Source organism: Stegodyphus dumicola, chromosome X1 (genome assembly GCF_044657685.1).
Source record: "Stegodyphus dumicola isolate Sdum_Otavi_A_Nest chromosome X1, ASM4465768v1".
Lineage (NCBI taxonomy): Eukaryota > Metazoa > Arthropoda > Arachnida > Araneae > Eresidae > Stegodyphus > Stegodyphus dumicola.
Genome location: NC_140780.1, coordinates 227224392 through 227245507, shown reverse-complemented (window position 1 = coordinate 227245507; position 21116 = coordinate 227224392). Strand labels below are relative to the sequence as shown.

General features: G+C 34.6%; 2 protein-coding genes across 3 annotated transcripts in view; both read left to right on the top strand.

Annotated features, from left to right (window-relative positions):
- NANS (N-acetylneuraminic acid synthase) overlaps positions 1–3407 on the top strand; it is a 36301-nt gene extending 32894 nt beyond the window's left edge. Inside the window, exon 7 of the mRNA XM_035377778.2 lies at positions 3106–3407. Coding sequence (XP_035233669.1) covers positions 3106–3291 — 186 coding nt within the window. The 3' untranslated portion in view covers positions 3292–3407. The remainder of the gene's footprint in view (positions 1–3105) is intronic.
- Positions 3408–11658: 8251 nt separating this feature from the next.
- Positions 11659–21116, top strand: part of LOC118205490 (uncharacterized) — a 48714-nt gene continuing 39256 nt past the window's right edge. The window contains exons 1-2 of one of the 2 annotated variants that reach the window (XM_035377776.2): positions 11659–11812; positions 16805–16922. In XM_035377776.2, coding sequence (XP_035233667.2) covers positions 11741–11812; positions 16805–16922 — 190 coding nt within the window. In that variant the 5' untranslated portion in view covers positions 11659–11740. The remainder of the gene's footprint in view (positions 11813–16804; positions 16923–21116) is intronic. The other variant, XM_035377777.2, reaches the window with a different exon arrangement.

Sequence of the window (21116 nt, the reverse complement as noted above, 5' to 3'; positions counted from 1 at the left end):
TAATGGTTTGCTGGTTAGAATACCGTATATGCAGACTAGAGGTGAACAAGATGTGTATTGAATAACTCCTCATACTGTCAGTACATGTGCTGGGCTGGTATAATGAAAAAAAAAAAAAAAAAAAAAATGTGCAAGAATCTTAATTTGTAACTCACTTTGTGTGTATTCATGCATGTATATGACCATCATGGTAAGCAAAAGCAGGAATGTCACACCATTTGTGTGTCTAGGTGTGTTATCGAATGCTCCATTGTAAGTGTTGATTCTTGTTCTGTAGCATTCAAGGGAAACCAAGGCCCTTGGATGGTTGCTTTGAAGACATTGCCTCAGCTTATGTGTAGATACTAGGCACTGTCTCTAATGCACCTAGTTTTTTTTTACTAAAGATACATGTTACAGCTATTTATGATCCTTAACAGCAAAGCTATTAACGTGTCTTGTCATGGTGGGCATTGGTAGTTTGGTTTATTTTCTTATGAAGAAGCATTTGAGAACTATCTGCCTAAGGAGAGAGATAGCTTTATGGAGGACTTTCTGAGGGAAACTGGCTCGTATACACTTTATGCATGGGGAAAAAACACGGAAATACCCATGCTGCCAGCCCATTCACGAGGATGAACTGCGAGTGTTTAATGACTTTACTGCTCAGCTGCTGGTGAGCATTGGGCATTGATGAGCAGAAGTCCTTCAGATGTTGCATATTGCTCAAAGGAAGCTGAAGCATTGGTTGTTTTGCTTCCAATCTCCATGACTGCAGATTTCCATGCACTATACATGCAGATACATGGTGAAACCAATACACTTTCCTGAATTGGTCCATAATGTGGTTGTATAATCACTAACAGCACCATAGACATCTGTCATCTCAGACATTCTTGAGAGGGTGCCATTAAGATCCTATTGCCATTAAGAACCTGTATGTAACAAATACGAGGGCTATCCAGAAAGTAGATTACGTTTTGGAATAAAAAAATAAACAAAGTATAGGAAACAAATTTTATTATATACAGATGAAAGCCACACTCAAATACTACTTTTCTACATAGTCACCATACAAATTAAGGCATTTATCGTAGCGATGTACGAGCTTGGAAATTCCTTCGTCGAAAAATTCGGCCGCCTGCGCCTTCAACCACTTCGTTACCTCTTCTTGCAGCTGTGCGTCATCATCAAAACGCTGCATAGCCAGCCACTTCTTCATTGCTGGGAATAGGTGGAAGTCGCTCGGTGCCAGGTCGGGACTGTACGGCGGATGAGGAAACAACTCCCACTTAAAAGATTCAAGAACTTTACGAGTGACATTTGCCGTGTGGGGCCGGGCGTTGTCGTGAATCAACAAGATCTTAGAGCTCAACATTCCTCTGCGCTTGTTTTGAATTGCTCTTCTGAGTTTTTGGAGAGTTTGGCAATACCTTTGAGAGTTTATTGTAGTGCCTCTTTCCAGGAAGTCCACCAAAATTACACCTTTTCTGTCCCAAAAAACAGTCGCCATCATCTTCCTTGCCGACATTGTTTGCATGCATTTCTTGGGTTTTTGGGGAGAACTTGTGTGCCCCCACTGCATTGATTGCAATTTCGTTTCACAGTTCACATGTTTCACCCATGTTTCGTCACCAGTAACGATGCGATCGAGTAAAGAGTCACCATCCTTATGGTAAGCGTCCAAAAAGTTCAACGCTGCAGCCATTCGCTGATTTTTGTGGTCCTCTGTCAAGATTTTTGGAATCCATCTTGCACAAAACTTGTGGTAACCAAGCTTTTCGCTGATGATTTCGTGCAACAAACTTCGCGAAATTTGTGGAAAACTCAAAGTTCCGTTATTGTGAAATTTCGATTTTCACGGACTTTAGCATCGACTTTTTCGAGAAGTTCGGCGGTCACTATGCTGGGTCTCCCACTTCGATCTTCGTCGTGAACATTGGTTCGGCCATTTTGAAATCTTATGACCCACTGACGCACTCCACCTTCAGTGATAATGTTGTCCCCATACACTTCACGAAGCTGCCGATAGATTTCTATCGGTTTACAGTTTTTTGCAGTCAGAAACCTTATTACTGAGCGCACCTCGCAGCTCGCGGGATTTTCAATTAACGCAGACATTTCAAACCGTCACAGTATCTGAACGGAGCACAGCACGAACCTCTCATTAGCACGGCTAGATGCAGACTGAGCTGCGCAACGCTCTGACCCCAAGATGGCCGCGCTAGCCCCGCCCCTAGCGGACACAGATGGAAACGTAATCTACTTCCTGGATGGCCCTCGTACAATAGATGAATTTGTAACTGAGTAGATGGATACTCCTGTTCATTTATGAATACAAATTATATGATATAAATTATTCTTGAATACTCATGTTTATGATATGAATTATTTGAATTTTATAGTTGTATATATTATACGAATTATTCTTGATGTGGCTTATTATTTTATATTTTCCTTCCATAAATCAATTATTGGAAGACTTAGAGCAATTTGAAATTTTGGAAAGTCTATAAATAACACAGTATCCTTGAATATTGTTATATGTTTTGCATTATTTTAGCTGCATATCTACAATTACTGAATTTTTTGCATATTTAGGAAAGCAGGTTCACTATATATCTTTTTAGAAACCGTAAACATTCAAAATGGCAGAGCCTTTTTTATTCGTTAGAAAGCTAATAGATACATTTGTTGTGTTTGAAAGCAATTTATGTGCTCATATGCATATATTCATTAACTTTCGGCCTACAGTAAAATTTTAATTAATGAGTTATTTAACTGGTAACTTTATGTATTTGAAAAGAAACTCACTACGTTATGCCAAAGTGGCATATTCAAATTTCAACTGGTTTTGTTTTTTACAACGTTTTGTACCTTTTCATTTGAACACTCTTTATATAAGAAGCAAGCACAGCAGAATGATAAAAGATGTTTTCTGCATTTGCTGACCTAGTAATTATATAGGCATATACATACAGTAATGGAAGTTACTAGTAGTGTTCTGAATAATATGAAAACAAATTTATATTTTTCTCTTGTTTTAATGTAATTTCATACTATATATTGTATTTAAAAGCAATATTCTAATTTCCTTAATCTAAACTCTGAATATTTTTATTCCAGTTAGGCAAAACAATTGTTACTTCTAAATATCTCCCATGTGGAACTGTATTAGATGAAGATATGATTGATGTAAAAGTAGCTGAACACAAAGGTTGGGATCCTATAAATTTCTATGAATTGATTGGACGAAAACTGAAACGGGACCTTGAAGAGGAACAGTGTATTTTGCCAGAGGACCTTTTGTGATTTTTGTAGCAGTATGAATTTTAATCGCATGTTTCTGTTTTAAGATGTGGAGTGAGACTTTAATTTGTAAATGTGTATTTTGTGATTGAAATAAATTTAAAATATATCGGTGTGAATTATGAGTTGGTCTGTAAATGTAATCTTTGTTTAAATTCAAACTAGGATTCAATGTAGGACCACATTAAATTAATTAATAAATCTGCAGAAACTTTAGAGTGGGAATTAAAAACCATGTAGGCAGTAGTGAGAAAAGCATTTGAGTTCTGAACAAAATAATTCCTTGAGGAAGCCAAAGTGGATTTTTAGGAATCCATTTTCATTTACTGAAATTGGTGGTTTTTAAAAGTGCACTTTTTTCCAAAAGTTTTAACAGTTTTCCTGATGAGCTTGGGGAATTTATTAATGCATTATGATGTAACATAGTAAACCAAGGTTCTGTTCCTTCTCAAACACATCTTTTAATATTGCTATAATAAATCTTTTTATTCTGTGTTCAGATTTTATTGCATAGTCATAAATAAAATCATTAATAAACATTTACAACTTCATTTGCCTTTGCAGTTAATTCATTTAAACTGTTGCTTGTATGCAGATTTTTGGGGAAATTGTTCTTCTTCATCGAAGATTCACTAGTATCGCCATTTTCTTGTGCCTCACCAGTGGCCGAATATCGGAAGTTCATCCCAGTTTCGAACCAAGGCAAACGAGCTAGCTGCTTGTTTGATTATTGATGATTTTCCTGATGTATACTATGAATAAGAGCTAGTTCCCCGTAGAAATTTCTCCACAAATCACCTCTCCCATTATGTAAATAGCCTTCATGTGCTTTGCCTTATTCAGACAACCATGACGGCTACCTTTTTGTCCATTGAATTAAGTTTGCCATTTTCTTTTTTGCTAATATTTAAATCATGAAAGCTGTTTATCTAACTCTACCAATGACTGATTTATAAATGGTAATGGGTGTAACTCTTGAATGATTTCTTTATTGCAGATGCTCAGTTTTATGTGTTAGTGTTTTCACTTTTTTCCCCTTTCGTCTGTGAACTGGAAACATTACAGTTGAGTGATTTAAGACATTTTCAGGTTATACATTTTTCCGAAATCCATTTACTTAAAATGGGAAATCTACTTCTGACTTATGCAATAAATTTAACTGATAAAGTGATTCTAAAAGTTACAGTTCTGAAAAAAAATACTGTATTCATTCAAAAGCTGGTTTTTGCCTGTAACAGTATAATGGCTATAACATGCAAGGCAGATATTCATTTGCTTTGATGCTTATTTCATCATACGCTGTGAAATGATTATGAAAACTCACCTTATTCAGAATCTAATTTGGCACTTCTAATAAATGCTGGTTAAATTGTAGGAAAGACTGCACAATGACATTTCTTATTTTTCATATTTGCCTTTCAATTTTAGTTTATGTACATGAAATATTTTAAGGGCAGTAGATATGTATTAATCAGATTTTAATGAAAAAAATCACTTTTTTAGGTTCTATTATTATGAACATACATTCTTAAAACTAAAAATATTACATTTATTGTTCTGGTTTTGAACCCTTTCCTGACCTTTTCACGTTTTTGCAATTTTTCTTACTGATTTCACATTGCTGAATATAAATCTAGCATTTATTTTTTTCTGCATAATTCAGTGTACTTTACCTACCAATTTCAAGAGTATAAAAAAATACAAAGGAAATTCTAAAAAGTAGAGCTTCTTCATTTTTTGCCACAAAAGCAATTTTAAAAGTAATTTGACTACAGCATGTGATAGGAAGCAATTTAAAGAATCGACTTTTATTACTTTTTTCTTCTATTTTTTTCTCTAACTTAGATTTCTAGTATAAGATTCCTTTTGATAGCCATCATATTTTGGGATCATTTCCACTGTATGCACTTTCCATAGAATCCACTATATCATAATGAAACCCTTCTCCATGCTCATCTGAACAGATTCTGAATTATGAGCAAAAATCTAAATGGCATTGACAGAAGTGCAACATCAGGGAGATACTCTAACAACTAAGCTATTTACAAGGTGTATAAGAACATTAATGACATTGCTCATGTTGAGCAGGAACTGGTCACGCTGTCCCTTTGTGTGTAGAAGATCAAACAAAATCTGTCTGAACTTCAGAACAAGTTTCTATTTTCTGCCCAGAGCATGTTTTCTATAGATATCTTGTTGCTTTATGTGATAACAGCAAAACATCAGAATTTAGAATAACATTGTGTAAAGTTAAGGGCAAACATTAGGGAAAATGCAAATGAACTTTTTCAAGAAGTGAAATAGCTGTGTGGAGAGCGGGATTGACAAGAGAAATTTTGGGGAAAAGTTCAGAAGTCCATGAAACCATTGAAGATGAGAGCTGCTTTGAAAGACCTTGCAAGTCTAAAATAGATGAAAATGTGATAATAGAGAAATATTGTGCAATGAGACTTTCAGATGACAAAAATGTTAGTAGTGCAGATAACTCCTGATTTGCAACTGTATCCCTGCCAGTCCACTTTACAATATATTTCACTTGGCTTTTTGTTATTCCTTAAATTCTAACAATTTTTTGTAGCTTTTTTTAATATAATTGTTATTTGCATCAAAAATCCTGATATCTCGCATCTAGAATCGATAGAATGTCTGTTAAAAAAATAAAGTTCATTTCATGAGATATCATGGCATACTGCTGCTATGTGCATGAGAGCTTATGAATCTGTAAATGTAATGTTCCACTTTTCTAATGAACATTAACCCTTTAACTGGTTAAGAGCTGTTTAAACGTTTTCAGAATTTCCTTTAAAAATGCTTTAGATGTGTTTACATGAATTTAAAATTGCTCAAAAAATGTTTAAGACGTGTATACATGAAGTTCAAATTTGGCCAAAAATGCTTAAAGACATGTTTAAAGATACGCTCTGGTGTTCTTTCCCCTACCATTCTGCAGGGACCTGTCAGTTGACACGGAGCTCTTAATTGGGTGTGAAGTCTGTTTGAAAAGAGCACTTTACAGAAGAGTTCTAAGAGTGAAGTATCACTATCAGACAGCAGGTTACACTGCGAAAAAAAAAAAAGGTACAGTCCTATATCTCCTGTTCTGCTGGGCCTATTAATGACATTCAAACTGCGTTTTTCATATCTGGAAAGCACGACTTAGGATATATATTAGATTTATATATAGCATTGTTCTAATATAGGTACTTTGACACAAAATCTGACTTTTTCTGAAATTACATGCCAATTTTTTTCCAAATTTTTATATTCTACAACTTGAATTATGTCTATATATTAAATTTTTGTGAAATTTGGTGCGAAATTTCCGGAGAAATTCACAAGTTTAGCTTGCCGCATTTCTTTCAGTTTGCGCCAAGAATAGTTCACTTGGCAAACTTCTTAATATATGGCAACCATTTTTCCTTTCACTTTTTACATTGTGCATGAGCAGAGAAAAGTCACATCGTTCCTACTTTCAAATAATTTTAATAATGTGCCTAAATCACATTTGATGTTATTATCGCTTTCCACAAATATGCTGAATTTCAAAACGCACCAATATATAAATTCACTTATACCTTCGGAAATATTGAATAAAAAACTAATTTTTAGTGGTATGCTTAGAAATACATCTACTTTAAGAAGATGGTAAAAATTGTATAGATTATCGAATTTTTTTTGAAAAATTTATAAATATTTAAAAATACAAAATTTAAAAATAAATCGTAAAAAACGCGCAAATTTTATTTGGAATGAACCTAAATTTCGAAATAGGAAAGGAAGAGTCAACTAAGCTTTATAAATAATATTAATAAATATATACTTAATTCATTTAACATTGAGGAGTTCAAAGTTTGAGAGCTATTTTTTTTTTAAAAAACTACTTAAACTTTTTAAAAATCTGGCAGTTTGGCATAATTTGAATCATAAAATCGAAATATGGGAAACGGCATGTCATTTTAGAAAAAGGTCTGATTTCATGTGAAAATACCTATATTAGAACAATACTATATACAAATCTAATACATATCCTAAGTCGTGCTTTCGAGACATAAGAAGAAACACAAGTTGAATTTCGTCACGGGAGATATAGAACTGCCCCACCTTTTTTTTGTGCAATGTATGTATTATCTCTCTGGCAACTGCAAGTTTATGAATGAAGATAAATCGGCTTACAAGAGTTTGCCTTGTTCTCCTTTATACAAACAAAACTCAAACAGAATCCCCCTTTGTTATAGTACATCATCAAATTTTAGTAAAAGCAGGAAAAGTAAGAATAGTAGCAGAAGATGTACTTTTTAATAAATCATGTATTATCAAATATTTTAAATATTTTTATTTAATCAAATATTTTATTTTTGTATTAAAAGTTGATTACAATTTCTGATTCGTTAAGAAGAGAAAATATAAAATGTTGCAACCAGCTTTTTTGTTTGCCCTTGTATTTTAGGTGCAGGTTATTTTAATGGTATATTCTTTTTCATATTTTGAAATGTTAAAACTGTGCTTTCAGCATGCCTAAGTTTTTTCCTCGTATGTGTGGCTGTGTTATTCCTTAAAACGGAGAACTGACATGTAAAAATTTCTTGAATGTTGAAAGGAAAATGTTCTGCTCGAAAACTTCAGTCAGTTTGAACAATTTGATATACTGAAGGAATTTTAAAAATATTTGTTTAAAAAATTTTATTATTAAGATTTGAAATACAAAACAGTTTTAAAGTCTAGGGAAAAAATACACATTTCTTGAACATTGTTTGGAAAGAAATCGGTATAAAATCGTTTAAAATTAATGGAGTGGAAGTTAAGTAAAACAGTTAGTGTATGGAAGAGTTAGATTTACTGCCCCCCAAAAAGTTACAGTCAGAAGAACAATTAACTAAAGAATTTAATTAATTACATTAAACGAATTTCAAATAAATTATAAAATAAATTAACATCTCTCCAAATGTTAATGCTGAACAGCAATACCACAAATTAAAGTTATTTTTAAGTTCCAAACTTAATTAATACATTGTTACACAATAATTATGTCTTTGTCTTGTTTACTTTGCAAAGATCTTTGATACAGATACTACAAAAGGCTACCAATGTCGTAGCAGTAAAATTGTTGAATACTAATAGTTTGAAGCGGGTTTAAATCCTGGCAAATGGATTTCCTGCATACCAGTTTTCGTGGCTAGCCCATGTTTAACATAAATATGAGCCAATTTCAATTAGCTCTTCATGAAGACATGCCTTGACTATGAGTCATCATTTGGGATTATGTTTGGTTTGGCTTGTTAGATCATGGCAAAGCATGCGAAGGCGATCTGCCTAAGGGAGAGTATGCTTTCATGACAGACTTTCAAAGGGAAACTATATCGTACCCATGTACGTATGGTTCAAACCACAAAAACGCCCATGCAATGAGTGTTTTAGCAGGGGGTTGAATGCGGGTCAAAGTACCAGTATACTAAGAGAGAGGCCGCGTATAGTTTGCCATAAGCTAAACAAAATAATTAAACAGTATCAAAATCGTTTTGCATTACTGAAATGGCAATAGCTTCGTATTATACTAGGCTACCTTTTTTTTGCCTAATACGAAATTTTGATCTTTTCCATTATCGGATAGCCCACCAGGTGGCTGAGCGGAAAAATCGCAACGGAACAACTGGTGATTTGGTCCAGGTTTCGAATCCTGGCAATTGGGCTGGCTGTGCAGACGCTTTCTTAGTTTTCCTTATGTATAACGTGTATTAAAGCCAGTTTCCATTAGGAAGTCCTCCAACGAAGACAGCCTTCACCTTAGGTAAATAGCCCTCGAGTACTTTGCCATAATTAAATAAAGCAAACCATTTTCACATAACATACTTCAAATATTTTTCTGTTGAAAAGTTATGTGTCAAAGTTGGCCTCCCATGAAATGAGATATGTTATTGCCACTTACCTGACATAACCATCGATCTTTTGTGCACTGTTTTTGGTAATCGAATAATCAGCCGAAATGCTGATGTCAATTGGCCGCCTTGGAGCTGTGATTGGACCCTGTTGGATTTTTTTGTGTGGGGAATTCATTATGCTAACCATCCAAAGATGATTGATGCCTTGAAGCACAAAATCGAAGTTGCCATTTATGTGACTGGAGCTCAGACAATTGAAAATGTATTGAAAAATTGGTTTGATCGGATGGGGTACTGTCAAGCCAGTCGTGGCAGTCATTTGACTGATGTTGTGTTTCATTTTTAAATGAAATGTCCAATCTTTCTAATAAACTCATAATTTTGAAAAAAAAAAAAAATAAACATTCATTAGTTTTTTTTTCTGATTCAAATTGCAAAAGTTAGATGGCCCACCCTTTATATGTGCATCTTAACACATCAACCTAACGTTTACACAAACTGAAATTAATAAAAACAAAATGTCTGCTAGCTGGCGGGCAGAATAACTCAATGCAAAGTAACTTAAGAGTAATTCACTATATCAGCAAAACCTAATTTAAACCTTGTGTGACTTTGACTAGCCGCTCACCATCCACACAAAAAGTCAAAACAAGGAAATCTTTGCCGGCAAGTTAATACAAAACAGCAGAAATTCACAGTAGTGTAGCAGTCAGTTTAAGTTACAAAATGCTGTCCGATAAACTCTGCAAATAGATTCATACTTATACTTTAAGCCCAATTTGAATTTTGATGGAAGTTCATTAATGTATAGTAAACCAAAATGGAAAGATCGCTGATTAATTAAAGTAGAATGCTATATATTTACTCCTCATATAAAAGCATCTAAATATCTATCTATTATAAACAAATACTTGGGACATATATAGTGTAATAAATTTCTTAAATCCTAGTGCATTTGGCATCATTTTCATAAACTACAGATCCCACTCATGGATAAGCACTGGTAGTTTGATCCTGATTGAGATCCATGAGAACGGGTTCATAGCATCAGCGTTTTCATGATTTCCTCATATGTAACGTAATTACAAGCCAGGTTTTCTTAGAAGGCTTTTAATGAAGGCATCCCTTCCCTAAAACAGACAATTTTAATATCTTTGCCAAAATTAAATAATTCAGTCCAGTTATAAGCGGTATAAGCTGCAAAAGGTTATTTTGGCAATGAAGTGTGTAGGAAAAAACCAATGTACGAAACTGAACTAAGTAATTGAATCTGGTCAAAAAGTGTAAGTTAATTCGCATTTTGAAGTCATTTCTAAATGTGTCTGAAGAAATTACGCATATTTGATTTTGAAATGCGTAACTTCTGCAGCCTAAAACAAAATGAAAAAGGGTTCGGTTTTAAGTAAAAACAAAGAATTAGAGATGACTACCTTCATTTATAGCTTACCACTATATGTAAGAGTCCTTTAACCTGAATTTCTTTTGACGTTCAGTAGAAGGTGTGATACCTGAAAACTGAACTTATGATCCTTTTAAAATTCTAATGATTTTCACGGTGAGGAGGGAATTTGTAAGTAAAGAGTAAGAACAAAGAGGAGGAGATGATATAAAAGCGATAGTTATTTTTAGAGGTTTTATGATTCAAGTGATCTCGGCCAAAGCAAAGATGACCATCGTATCTCTGTAGCTCTAAAATCGCTTTTGCGTTCTTCAGGATTGAAGCTGCGAAAAAGGTATTTCTTGTATCATGTAATTCAAGATTTTATAACTGGGATGGTTATTTGGATTTGATTCACTAATTAGGCGTAGAACTCATGGGCTATCTCCTTAATATTACTATATTAATTGTCAGTTTTACAGTATAGAACATTGGGTAACAGAAATAAATGTATGTTTTATACAGTCTTCTTTCTTCAACTAATTACACACTTACTGCATGAGGCGATTCATCGCTTTAGAAACTTAGGCATAAATAGCATGGCTCCGAACAGAAAGTAAAATAACAACTGTTAGATAAGCAATAAAATAATAAACTATGAGAAATGACATATTTAATCACTTAAAAAATTAATGCTTTGAAGATTTCTGATTCAAATTCGTACATTTGTACGATGCGGTATCAATGAAGTTTTCTCTCTATACGTAAATAATCACTTAAAATTTTGCTTTACATTAGAAAACACAAAATTATACAAGTTTGTGCACTTCTAAATTGTTATTAAATTTGATTAAGGAAAAGTGATAGTTTCCAGGCCTTTCTATATTGATAAATAATTCTGGCAATTTCTAGAAAAATGGCAGCTTTACGTACGCATTCTCAGTCACAGTTTAAAATCTAAACATTAGATAACTACGCTTGCATTAGAATAATCATCGTTTTTTTCTCATTTAATAGGGCAATCATGTATTTATCGAAACACAAACACATGACCTCTGTTCGACGCTCATTTTATCTATTACTATGTGATTAATCCTTAACCTATGATTATTCGTAAACAATAGAATGCAGTATCTGTTTCTGAGTCTTTTCGCTATTACATTTCGTACTGTTCGGTCATCAGAGCTTTATTTCTAAAATGCAAGAAAAATGTTGCTGCGGCAATTGCACACTTAGCACTGGGACATCTATTGCTCTTGCGATATGTGCGGTAAGCTTTTACGTTCAAGCAAACATTTCTCAATGATTTTAAAATTATCTAAGAGATAAATGAAATGGTTTCGCTTAAAGTTTAAAGTAGGTAAACTTATGAAGTACATAACTCAATTATTATATCATCAGTCTTTTATAACTTCCTCAAACTTTTTCTGATATTTAAGTAGAAAATCCCAACTTCACTAATGATATTTTTAGCAGGTTGTGGCAACTTTGTTACACAAAACAATTAACCATTTGACAAAGATCAAATTTTTACAAATGAGAATAAAATGCGAATATTTAGAAATATTTTGGCAAAAAATTTCCTCTTCACGTTTAAGTGATTTTCTTGAAGAAATCTACTTCAATTTTTACTTTTAGAATTTATAACATCTTCTAACTTTCAAATTGCTACAAATTACACAAAATAATTAACCATTTGACAAAGATCAAATTTCTACAAATGAGAATAAAATGCGAATATTTAGAAATATTTTGGCAAAAATTTCCTCTTCACGTTTAAGTGATTTTCTTGAAGAAATCTACTTCAATTTCTACTTTTAGAATTTATAACATCTTCTAACTTTCAAATTGCTAAGCATTTTTATTTTCCTTGTACATCTTTGTAATAATTAAGAGAAGCTAATAATGAAGCATAGTACTGTTAAAACTACAGGAATAATAATCAAGTAAAGAAAATTATTTCATTTTCATAGTTGCTATGATAAATAAAATATGTTAGCATTAAAACTCCACCTAACATAGTAAACCGTACCATCAGGCAGGCAAAAAGGTTATACGGCATTTCTCCCGCCTTCTTAACATGCCTTCGTGGTGTGGTGGTCAGCACACTCAGCGCATATTCGAGAGTTCGAGAGGTCCGTGGTTCGAGTCCCGGCGAGAGCAATGCTCATTTTTTCTCTCTCCTGCTTTCAAAAAGTAGCTAATAACTCTACAGGAGCACCCGAACTAAAAAAAAAGTGGTGGATGATGATTCTCCACCATCAGGATTTGGTGACTGTGTCCCCTTATCCCCAGTTGCCCTTTAAAAGGGGAAGTATATTTCTCCAGCCTTCTTAGCATGCTTTCGTGGTGTAGTGGCCAGCACATTCGACGCGTATTCGAGAGGTCCGTGGTTCGAATATCGGCGATGATAATGTACGTTTCTTCAACTTTCTGACTCAAAAAAATTCTAATGACTCTACAAGGCAACTAAGAAAATAGCTAATAAAAAAGATGACTGGCAAAAACTGAAACTTAAAACCCGACTTCTCGTAAAACTGGACCCTGTGATCATGCTCTAAGGAAATCAATTAATCTCGCCGAAGAGGTTCACCTCGTCCTTTATTCGTAATAAAGAAACTCAAAAAAATGAATTTGATAAAATAATAAAAAATTGATAAGCTATTCAAAACAAATTTCAATTAATATCATAACGGATGAAGAGAAAATGACAAATATTATTCCATCTTTACAATGCATAACTCTTTTTTCCTTTTTTTGGTACATACAGGCACCACCTTTTAGTTCGAACGTCATTTGTAGAGACTTTTTGGAATTTTTGAAAGCAAGGAAATTGAAGAAGTCCTCAATGCCCTCCAGGGATTCGCACTCCGGACCTCCCGAATACGCGTCGAGCGTGCTTCCAGTTACACCATGAATGCATGCGGGAAGAAGGAGAAAATACCTTACAAATAAATAAAAAAAAAATTCATTAGCTGCTGAGAAATTATTATAATATTTTGTTCTTAGGTTTATAGTTAAGGGACAATCCCCAAAATAATGACTCTTAGCTGGGAGTCGGCTCTGTTGACCACATCTACATCTAATATTCGTTTTAGGAAATCTATTTAAGCATTCGGGAAACTGCCCATGACCTATTATTAATTGATTCAAAAACATATTGGAGCTTAGCTTTCTCATTTACTTTATATAGAACCCTATACCAGGGCTTCTAGTCATAGTTTGATATCATCTCTGCTGTCAAAGAAGTGCTTTCTCATGACGTACATACATTAGGATTTTTCGAAGCAGGAGAGATGAAAAATGAGCAACGTTTTCGTCGGGAACCGAACCACGGACCTCTGGAATATGCTTCCAGCATGCAGACCACTATACCACGAAGGCGCGCTAAGAAGGCGGGAGAAATACCTTTTAATGCCACGAAGTCTTTGTATATTCCAACAAAGTAGTCGCAAATATATATCAAATTAAGTGTTTTTTTTTTTTTTTTTTTTTTCTTTTTTGTAGCGTATTTCGTTGCTTTATCAGCGGCTTCATTGCCTGCTCGGATTTCTCCTTATCTAATTAATATTCAAATTATAATTTAAACTCAAGTCATGCACCAAATTTCTTATACATATTACTTTTTTTGATAAACACTTTTTGGAACAAAATGCTTTTAAAATACTTTGTGAACCAATTTAAAAAAGGAAATTTCATTACTTCTACATCGTTTTCCATTCTGAAGTTGATCAGTCCATTTAATCGCTCTTTCAAGATCTATAACTCAGGATAAAATATTCTAGTGCCAATAATTTAATTAAAAATTTTCTTCAAAGACATTTTCATTATCATATTAAGCCACTAATGCCTCTTCAACATTACTGTTTATAATAGAGCCACCGGTTAAAAATTCCAGTCCGTTCCACCTTAGGATTATTCCTTTTTCAAAGAAATTGTTTGAATTTTGTCGGATGAATATAATATTTTCCACATGACACTTCAATATCTTTATGAATAATTTTAAAATTACAATAATTTACGTATGTATTTGTATGTACATGTGTGATGATTTGTAAATTGAAGTTTCTACGTCGCCGACCAAATCTGCTGGAATAACACCTGTTAAAACTTGCAAAATGTTCTGTAACAACATGTGATTCAGAGTAGTGCTGTGCTTTGAATTTGGAGTAATTTAATTCTTCGCTTTTCAGTTCCCATCCTTCAAATTGGTGCTTCATACAGTATTATTTGTTCAATGTTACGTTTCTATAATTTTTTTAAAATCATTTATATTTTTACTTGAATCTCTATTAATGAACCTATTTAATTGATTAACAATTCTATTTTTTTTTCTTTCTTGAGATTTTCTGAGTATGCTAACGAGCTTAAGATCACATCAAGGAGAATATCCAAATATTTACCTGACTTACAATTTTTTATGCTCATATCGTTCCATGTTAACATAGGTGACCGAATAAGGGTGGAACTCTTCGGAAAGATTAACATAGAAATTTTTCCATGTCTAATTTCCATAACTAAAGCCAAGTTTAGCTCCTTCTTCAATTACTAACTGTTTATTTCCTGGAATTACAAGCAAGTAACCCTCTGTGTATGCTTGTAAACCAATTCCTTTATCAAAATCCAATTGACGTGCAGAATCAGCTATTATGCTGCACATGATCGGTCCTAACAGGGAACCCTGAGGAGCTCTTTTACTATAGTTCTTTGAAATAAATACGTTTTCATTACAGTATAGATCAGGGATGGCCAAGTTTGGAGTTTTCAAAAGATTTCTCTTACCTTAACTGCCTTATTGACATCTTTCGAAGCCTTTCCCAATAAGCCATCGAATTCTTTCGGATGGTCGTATAAGATAGATAAAATATTGCTTGCATTATATAGATGTGTAACCTCTGAGCTAGTAGAAGCATCCTTGTTATGTTCTTTCCTCATCATCTGCCATCCCGCCGGTACCCTGGAGCTCATACTGGGGTTTGTGTGCCGCCGTGGAGTGAAACTTGGCTCCTGTGTAACATAAGTAGAGCCTGCCAACCACGATGAGGTAATTAGGCCCACGTACATAATAAAATATCCGGTTAGAAGGAGAAAATGTAAAGACCGACGTGAATAAAATGGATTACATTTGATAGCTTGTAGTGTTCACTTGTCTAACTTCTGTGTGAGAACTGGAAGAGTAGTAACTGCACAGAAGAAGGGTTAAAAGTACCCTTTATTTACACTCTTTAAAATTTACAATGCGTCAACTCGACGCTAGCAGACTACGCCTCTTCTTAGGCGGTAACTGAAATCACAGAACAAAACTAAAAATTCGAAGATATGCACAAGTCGTAGAACTAAGCTGCAGGGCTCAGCTAATTCCTGTTTCTTAAACCCGCGTCGGAACTAGTGGCAGAAAGAAAATGCAGTTATGCCACGAAAACCCACAATAACTCCGGGAGCAGAAGCTTACGCAACAAAGGTAACGGCAATAGCCTAACTCTGTCTAACTTTCCTACTGAACCTCGGTTTCGTTTTTTGAACTCTTTGTTCAAGGTAGAATTTGCATTCCTCTACGCGCGCTACCAAATTTAAATATTCTGGCATTGACAATTAGAAGAATGAAGGCTTATAAGAAAGAATAACAAATTAAATAAAATTGGTTATTTAAAATAAATATAAATCCCGACAAGCTAATTTAACAAAGGATTCCTCAGCCCTTGTTTGCCCTGAAAATACTTTTATTAATTTCAATAAACTCCCGCTGCAGCCCTATGGGGCTCCAGGGAGTTGCAGTTTCTATATAGGGGAAGGCTCGGGACATATGCCTGTTTACCACTGTTAAACGCCAAGCGTCCCCGTCTTCCGCCACCTGTCTTTTTTTAAGATCAAGGTGTGTGTGTGTGTGATTATGGCAAAGCTTCGAGGGCTATCTGCCTAAGGGGAGGGATGCCTTCGTGGAGGACTTTCTAAGGGAAACTGGCTCGTATACACGTTACACATGGGGAAAACCACGAAAACGCCCATGCAGCCAGCCCGTTCGCGGGATTCGAACCTCGGACCGAACTACCAGTGTTCAGCGATTTTACCGCTCGGCCGCTGATGGGCCTTTTTTTTTTTTTAAGATCAAGGAATAGCAAGAAGACATTTTATGTATTTTGAATTCTACTAGAAATTCGTTATGGAAATGAGTTTCTGGATTAAATCCAATAAAGAAATCAAATTTATATTAAAAGATTAGTTATTTATTTGCTTATTTATTTCATTATTTATTGTTTAATAGGTAGAAGCTTTTTGTGGGCTTATCTTGAATATAGAGCTATTATTAGTGCTGACGAACAAAGAAATTTACAACCCTTTTGCTTTTGTTATCAATGCTGATCACATCGAAGACTATGACCGTAAGTTATTCTTATGTACTTATTTTGCAATCATGTTATAAAGAAAGATTCGGATTATCGAAGATTAATTTTAATTTGCAATACTAGTAATAAGCTACCTTAAAATTGAAGGAAAGCTAAGAGATCAGTTACGTAATGCACATCAGGACAGTGCATTTTTTATTCAAAAAATAGTTAGGTGCAGTTAACAGGGTTTTCATAAAAATTTTATTGCTTAATGTATATTCACACACACACACACACACACACACACACACAGAAAAAAAAAAAAAAAAGTTGTATTTTAAAATAATTTTAGCTCTTGAGTTAAATATTTTGTTTTAAATTTTCATGCAGGTGATGGAAGGAGATATTTCTTCTTTAGCAGCGTCTTCATGTGTTAAAACTTTTTTATGGGTGCAAAATACATTCATCTTTTTAGAAGAATTTCGATCAGATAATTGCCATTGTTGTAAAGTTTCTTCTGGACTAAATATCTCCGAAAGAGGATACGAGTCTCGAATTTCATAGTTTATTAATGTATTTAAAATCTTTACAGGATTTCACTTATAAGGTTCCATTTAGTTTATTAACAAGTTATTTTATGTTAATGTGCTTTTCTGTCTTTTTCGTTTCCCACCTTCCTGCCAGAATGTAAATTTGTAGCTCGTATTTATTCAAATGACGTAGAAAGGAAATATTATTTAAAGGAAGGTTTTAGAGGGTAGATTCAGAGCATGTTCCTCCTACTGAAGGCCCCGTTGCTATTTTGATTCTCTAGAGAGTAGTATTCGGCAGCGTTTTCTCTATTCTCTCCATTAGACTTGCCACGCCAACTTTAGGTCAGAGCTAATTTGCGCGTTTCTTTAACTTTGTTAGCTATTGGGCTAACTTACGTTTACTTAGTTAAGTCAATTTCATTACCTTTGATTTAAGCCATAAATGCTGGCTATTTTTGTAAGCACGAGTGGTGCCTTTTGTTAACTTTTATTTGATTTATATAAAAGGATCCTTTACATTCTTTCTCAGTCTCTGTGATACCATACGAGGCATAGTAATAACTCACTTAAGATCGTTAGAAGTTTCGTACATTTGATGCTACCAAAGACCGCGAGACTTTATACACTTAATCTAGTAGTGCTACTTAGTCTTATAACCCTACTGAAGTGAAGCCTATTATCTCTATGTTTGAGGTAACCTACAAAGGCATAAGGTTTTAAACAACCTTTTCATTTGAACAGAACGGGGAACATAGGAGCAAGGTCTTGTGCTGCAATAACCCTGACTTGTGGTGATGCAAAGAAAGATAACAGTCAATTTAAATTAAACGTCAAAGAGTAACCTAAGGTAACACAATTAAATACTAAGCTAGAAGCTGGCTCAATAAATTTACCGGTGACGTCAGATTCAAAGTATTGGAGGCGAGAGGCCGCACCGAACAATTACGACTACTTGAGCTACACTCATGTCCATAAATTAAGGATAATTCGGAGTCACGCGGAAATCGAACTCTAAAATAAATATATCACCTGTAAAATCACTACACACATCTTCAAGAATCACATGCAAATTTCAGGAAGTAACCAGATGACACAGATGGTACGTCACAATGACGAGAGTGTAAGAGAGTGATATATAAGAAATACAGGCAAAGAAGCAAAATTGTTAGCAGGCGCTTTATAAGCATTTCAGTGCAATAACCCAATAGTTATGACACAAAGGAAGCATTTGGATGATGTTTTACGTGGTAGAATTATCGGCTGTCTGGAATGTGGGCGTACCCAACTGGAAGAGTATCAGACGAACTTGGAATTGCCCAGAGTGTCATCTCCAGGCTTTGGCAACGATTCCAAGATGATGGTAATGTGAGTAGACGTTACAGCACAGGTTGCCCCAGCGTTACAACGCCGAATGAGGACCGGTATTTGGCAGTTACTGCCAAAAGAAACAGGCGGAGCACAGCCTCAGACCTGTCTCGTCTGCTCTCTTCAGCCACTGGTACGACAGTTTCAAAGCAGACCGTGTACAGACGCTTAGAGCAGATTGGTCTATATGCTCGTAGACCTGTCAGATGCGTTCCGCTTACTGCAACTCACTGTCGCCTGCGGTTAGCCTGGAGTAGAGAGCATGCATTGTGGACACCGCAACAGTGGGCTTGTGTGATGTTTTCCGACGAGTCCAGATTTAGCTTGCAGTCTGATTCTCACCGGACTTTCATATGGAGAGCTCCAGGGACCCGTTACCACGAACAAAACATCATTGAACGATACTGTTACGGTGGTGCAGGAGTGCTCGTTTGGGGTGGAATTATTCTGGGTTCCAGAACTGACCTGCATGTTCAAATTGGAACCAGGACAAGCCAAATCTATTGGGGCGTCATTCTGGAACAACATGTACGTTTGTTTAGGGGCGCCATGGGCGCACAATTTGTGTTTATAGATGACAACGCTCGACCTCACCGTGCAAACATCGTAAACGAATGCCTTCAATCGGAGGATATCACCCGTATGGACTGGCCAGCATTCTCACCGGACTTGAATCCAGTAGAGCACGTGTGGGACATACTTGGCCGACGAGTTGCAGCCCGTCAACCTCCTCCTACATGTCTACCGGAACTTCGGAGAACACTGCTTTTTGAATGGTGTAATATCCCCCAAGATCAGATCGATAATTTGGTACTCAGCATGCCTAGGCGTTGTACGGACTGTATTGTACGGACTGGGAGACATACAATGTATTAACAATCATACCAACCATGTAATATTGGTTTTTTGTAAATAGTTTTTTTTTTTTTTTGTAATTTGCTCCAGGGAGAAAAAATCGCTAGTTTTTTTTAATAATAAACATATAGCATCTCTTTTGCTCTTTACCTTTTGTTTCATAAATAAGCTTTACAAATAAGTCAAATTTGTTTTGCTTCTAACTCTTCCTTTGCCTGATTTTGCATTATCCTTAATTTATGGACATGAGTGTAGAAGAACCTAACCACGTAGCGAGCAAATGCCAGAAACACTCTCTGTTTCAAATTCGCAAAGCTCAGCTTATATATTCATAGATAATTTGCATTCTGGTGAGGGATATGGAAAGAAGTTATGATGCAGATCTAAATCATAATTGATGGTTATTTAAAATAATAATTATAGAACTTTAAATTTGAACTACACTTTCCATTTTTTCCAAAAAAATCTGTATCATACTTACCTGTTCTCTTATTTTATTATTATAATTTTACATGTTTTTAAAACTATAATACTGAATTTTAATCACTGATAAAACTTATCTATATTTTTAATTTGATTTCTAAAGGGTCAAAAAATATTTTTACGTACAGTAAAACTCCACTAAACGTGGGGGCTGCGTTCCATCAAAGTGGTTACAGTAGAAAACATCACAGACGAAAACGTCGCGGAGAAAACCACGCAAGGCGAAAACATCGTGGTACAAAAATATCGTCGTCGAACATAAAGCGGTTCAAAATCTTCACTGTTTAAAAACATCGTCTTCAAAAAAATTGTGGTAAAAAATAAGGCACCTACAAATCATAGCAAGACGATAACATCGCATATATCCGCTTTTCAGGTTTTAAAAGTAGTAAATGCATATTCGTATAAAAATTTGGAAGCGCAAGTTATGTTAACGACACTTTAACAATAAACGGAAACAAAACAAGATATAATTTTCATCAAAATAATGTCAGATTAACAAACGCGAAAGAAAGTAATTTGATAATTAACTAAGCAATTCTTATAGAGGTAACCTCACGCAGTTATTTATCTTCGTTTTTTATAATTTTTGGGCTGCATTTTTCATGAAAAATTATGAGTAAAACTTTATAAAAAAGATTAATTTATTAATAGCCTTTGTTAATTAACTATGCAAGTTTAAAATTCTTTCAAGGGCTATAAGTTACATTCATTTTCAAGTTTTAAATGCTTCGCGTTCCTTCTTAATTTTCAGCAAAAATTTATTAGTTTATTCAAAGATATGAAATGTAAAAGTAAAAATATCTCTCTTTCCTTTTGCGCCCCAAATCATTATGCGAATTTGTATTTACAGCTTTTAAAACCTGAAAAACGCATGTGTGCGATATTATCGTCACGCGATGATTTGTAGGTATTTTATTTCTTACCATGATATTTTTGACGACAGTGTTTTTAAACTGCGAAGTTTCTGAAGCGCTCTCGGAGAACCAAACGCTCTTCGCAGGTGAAAAGT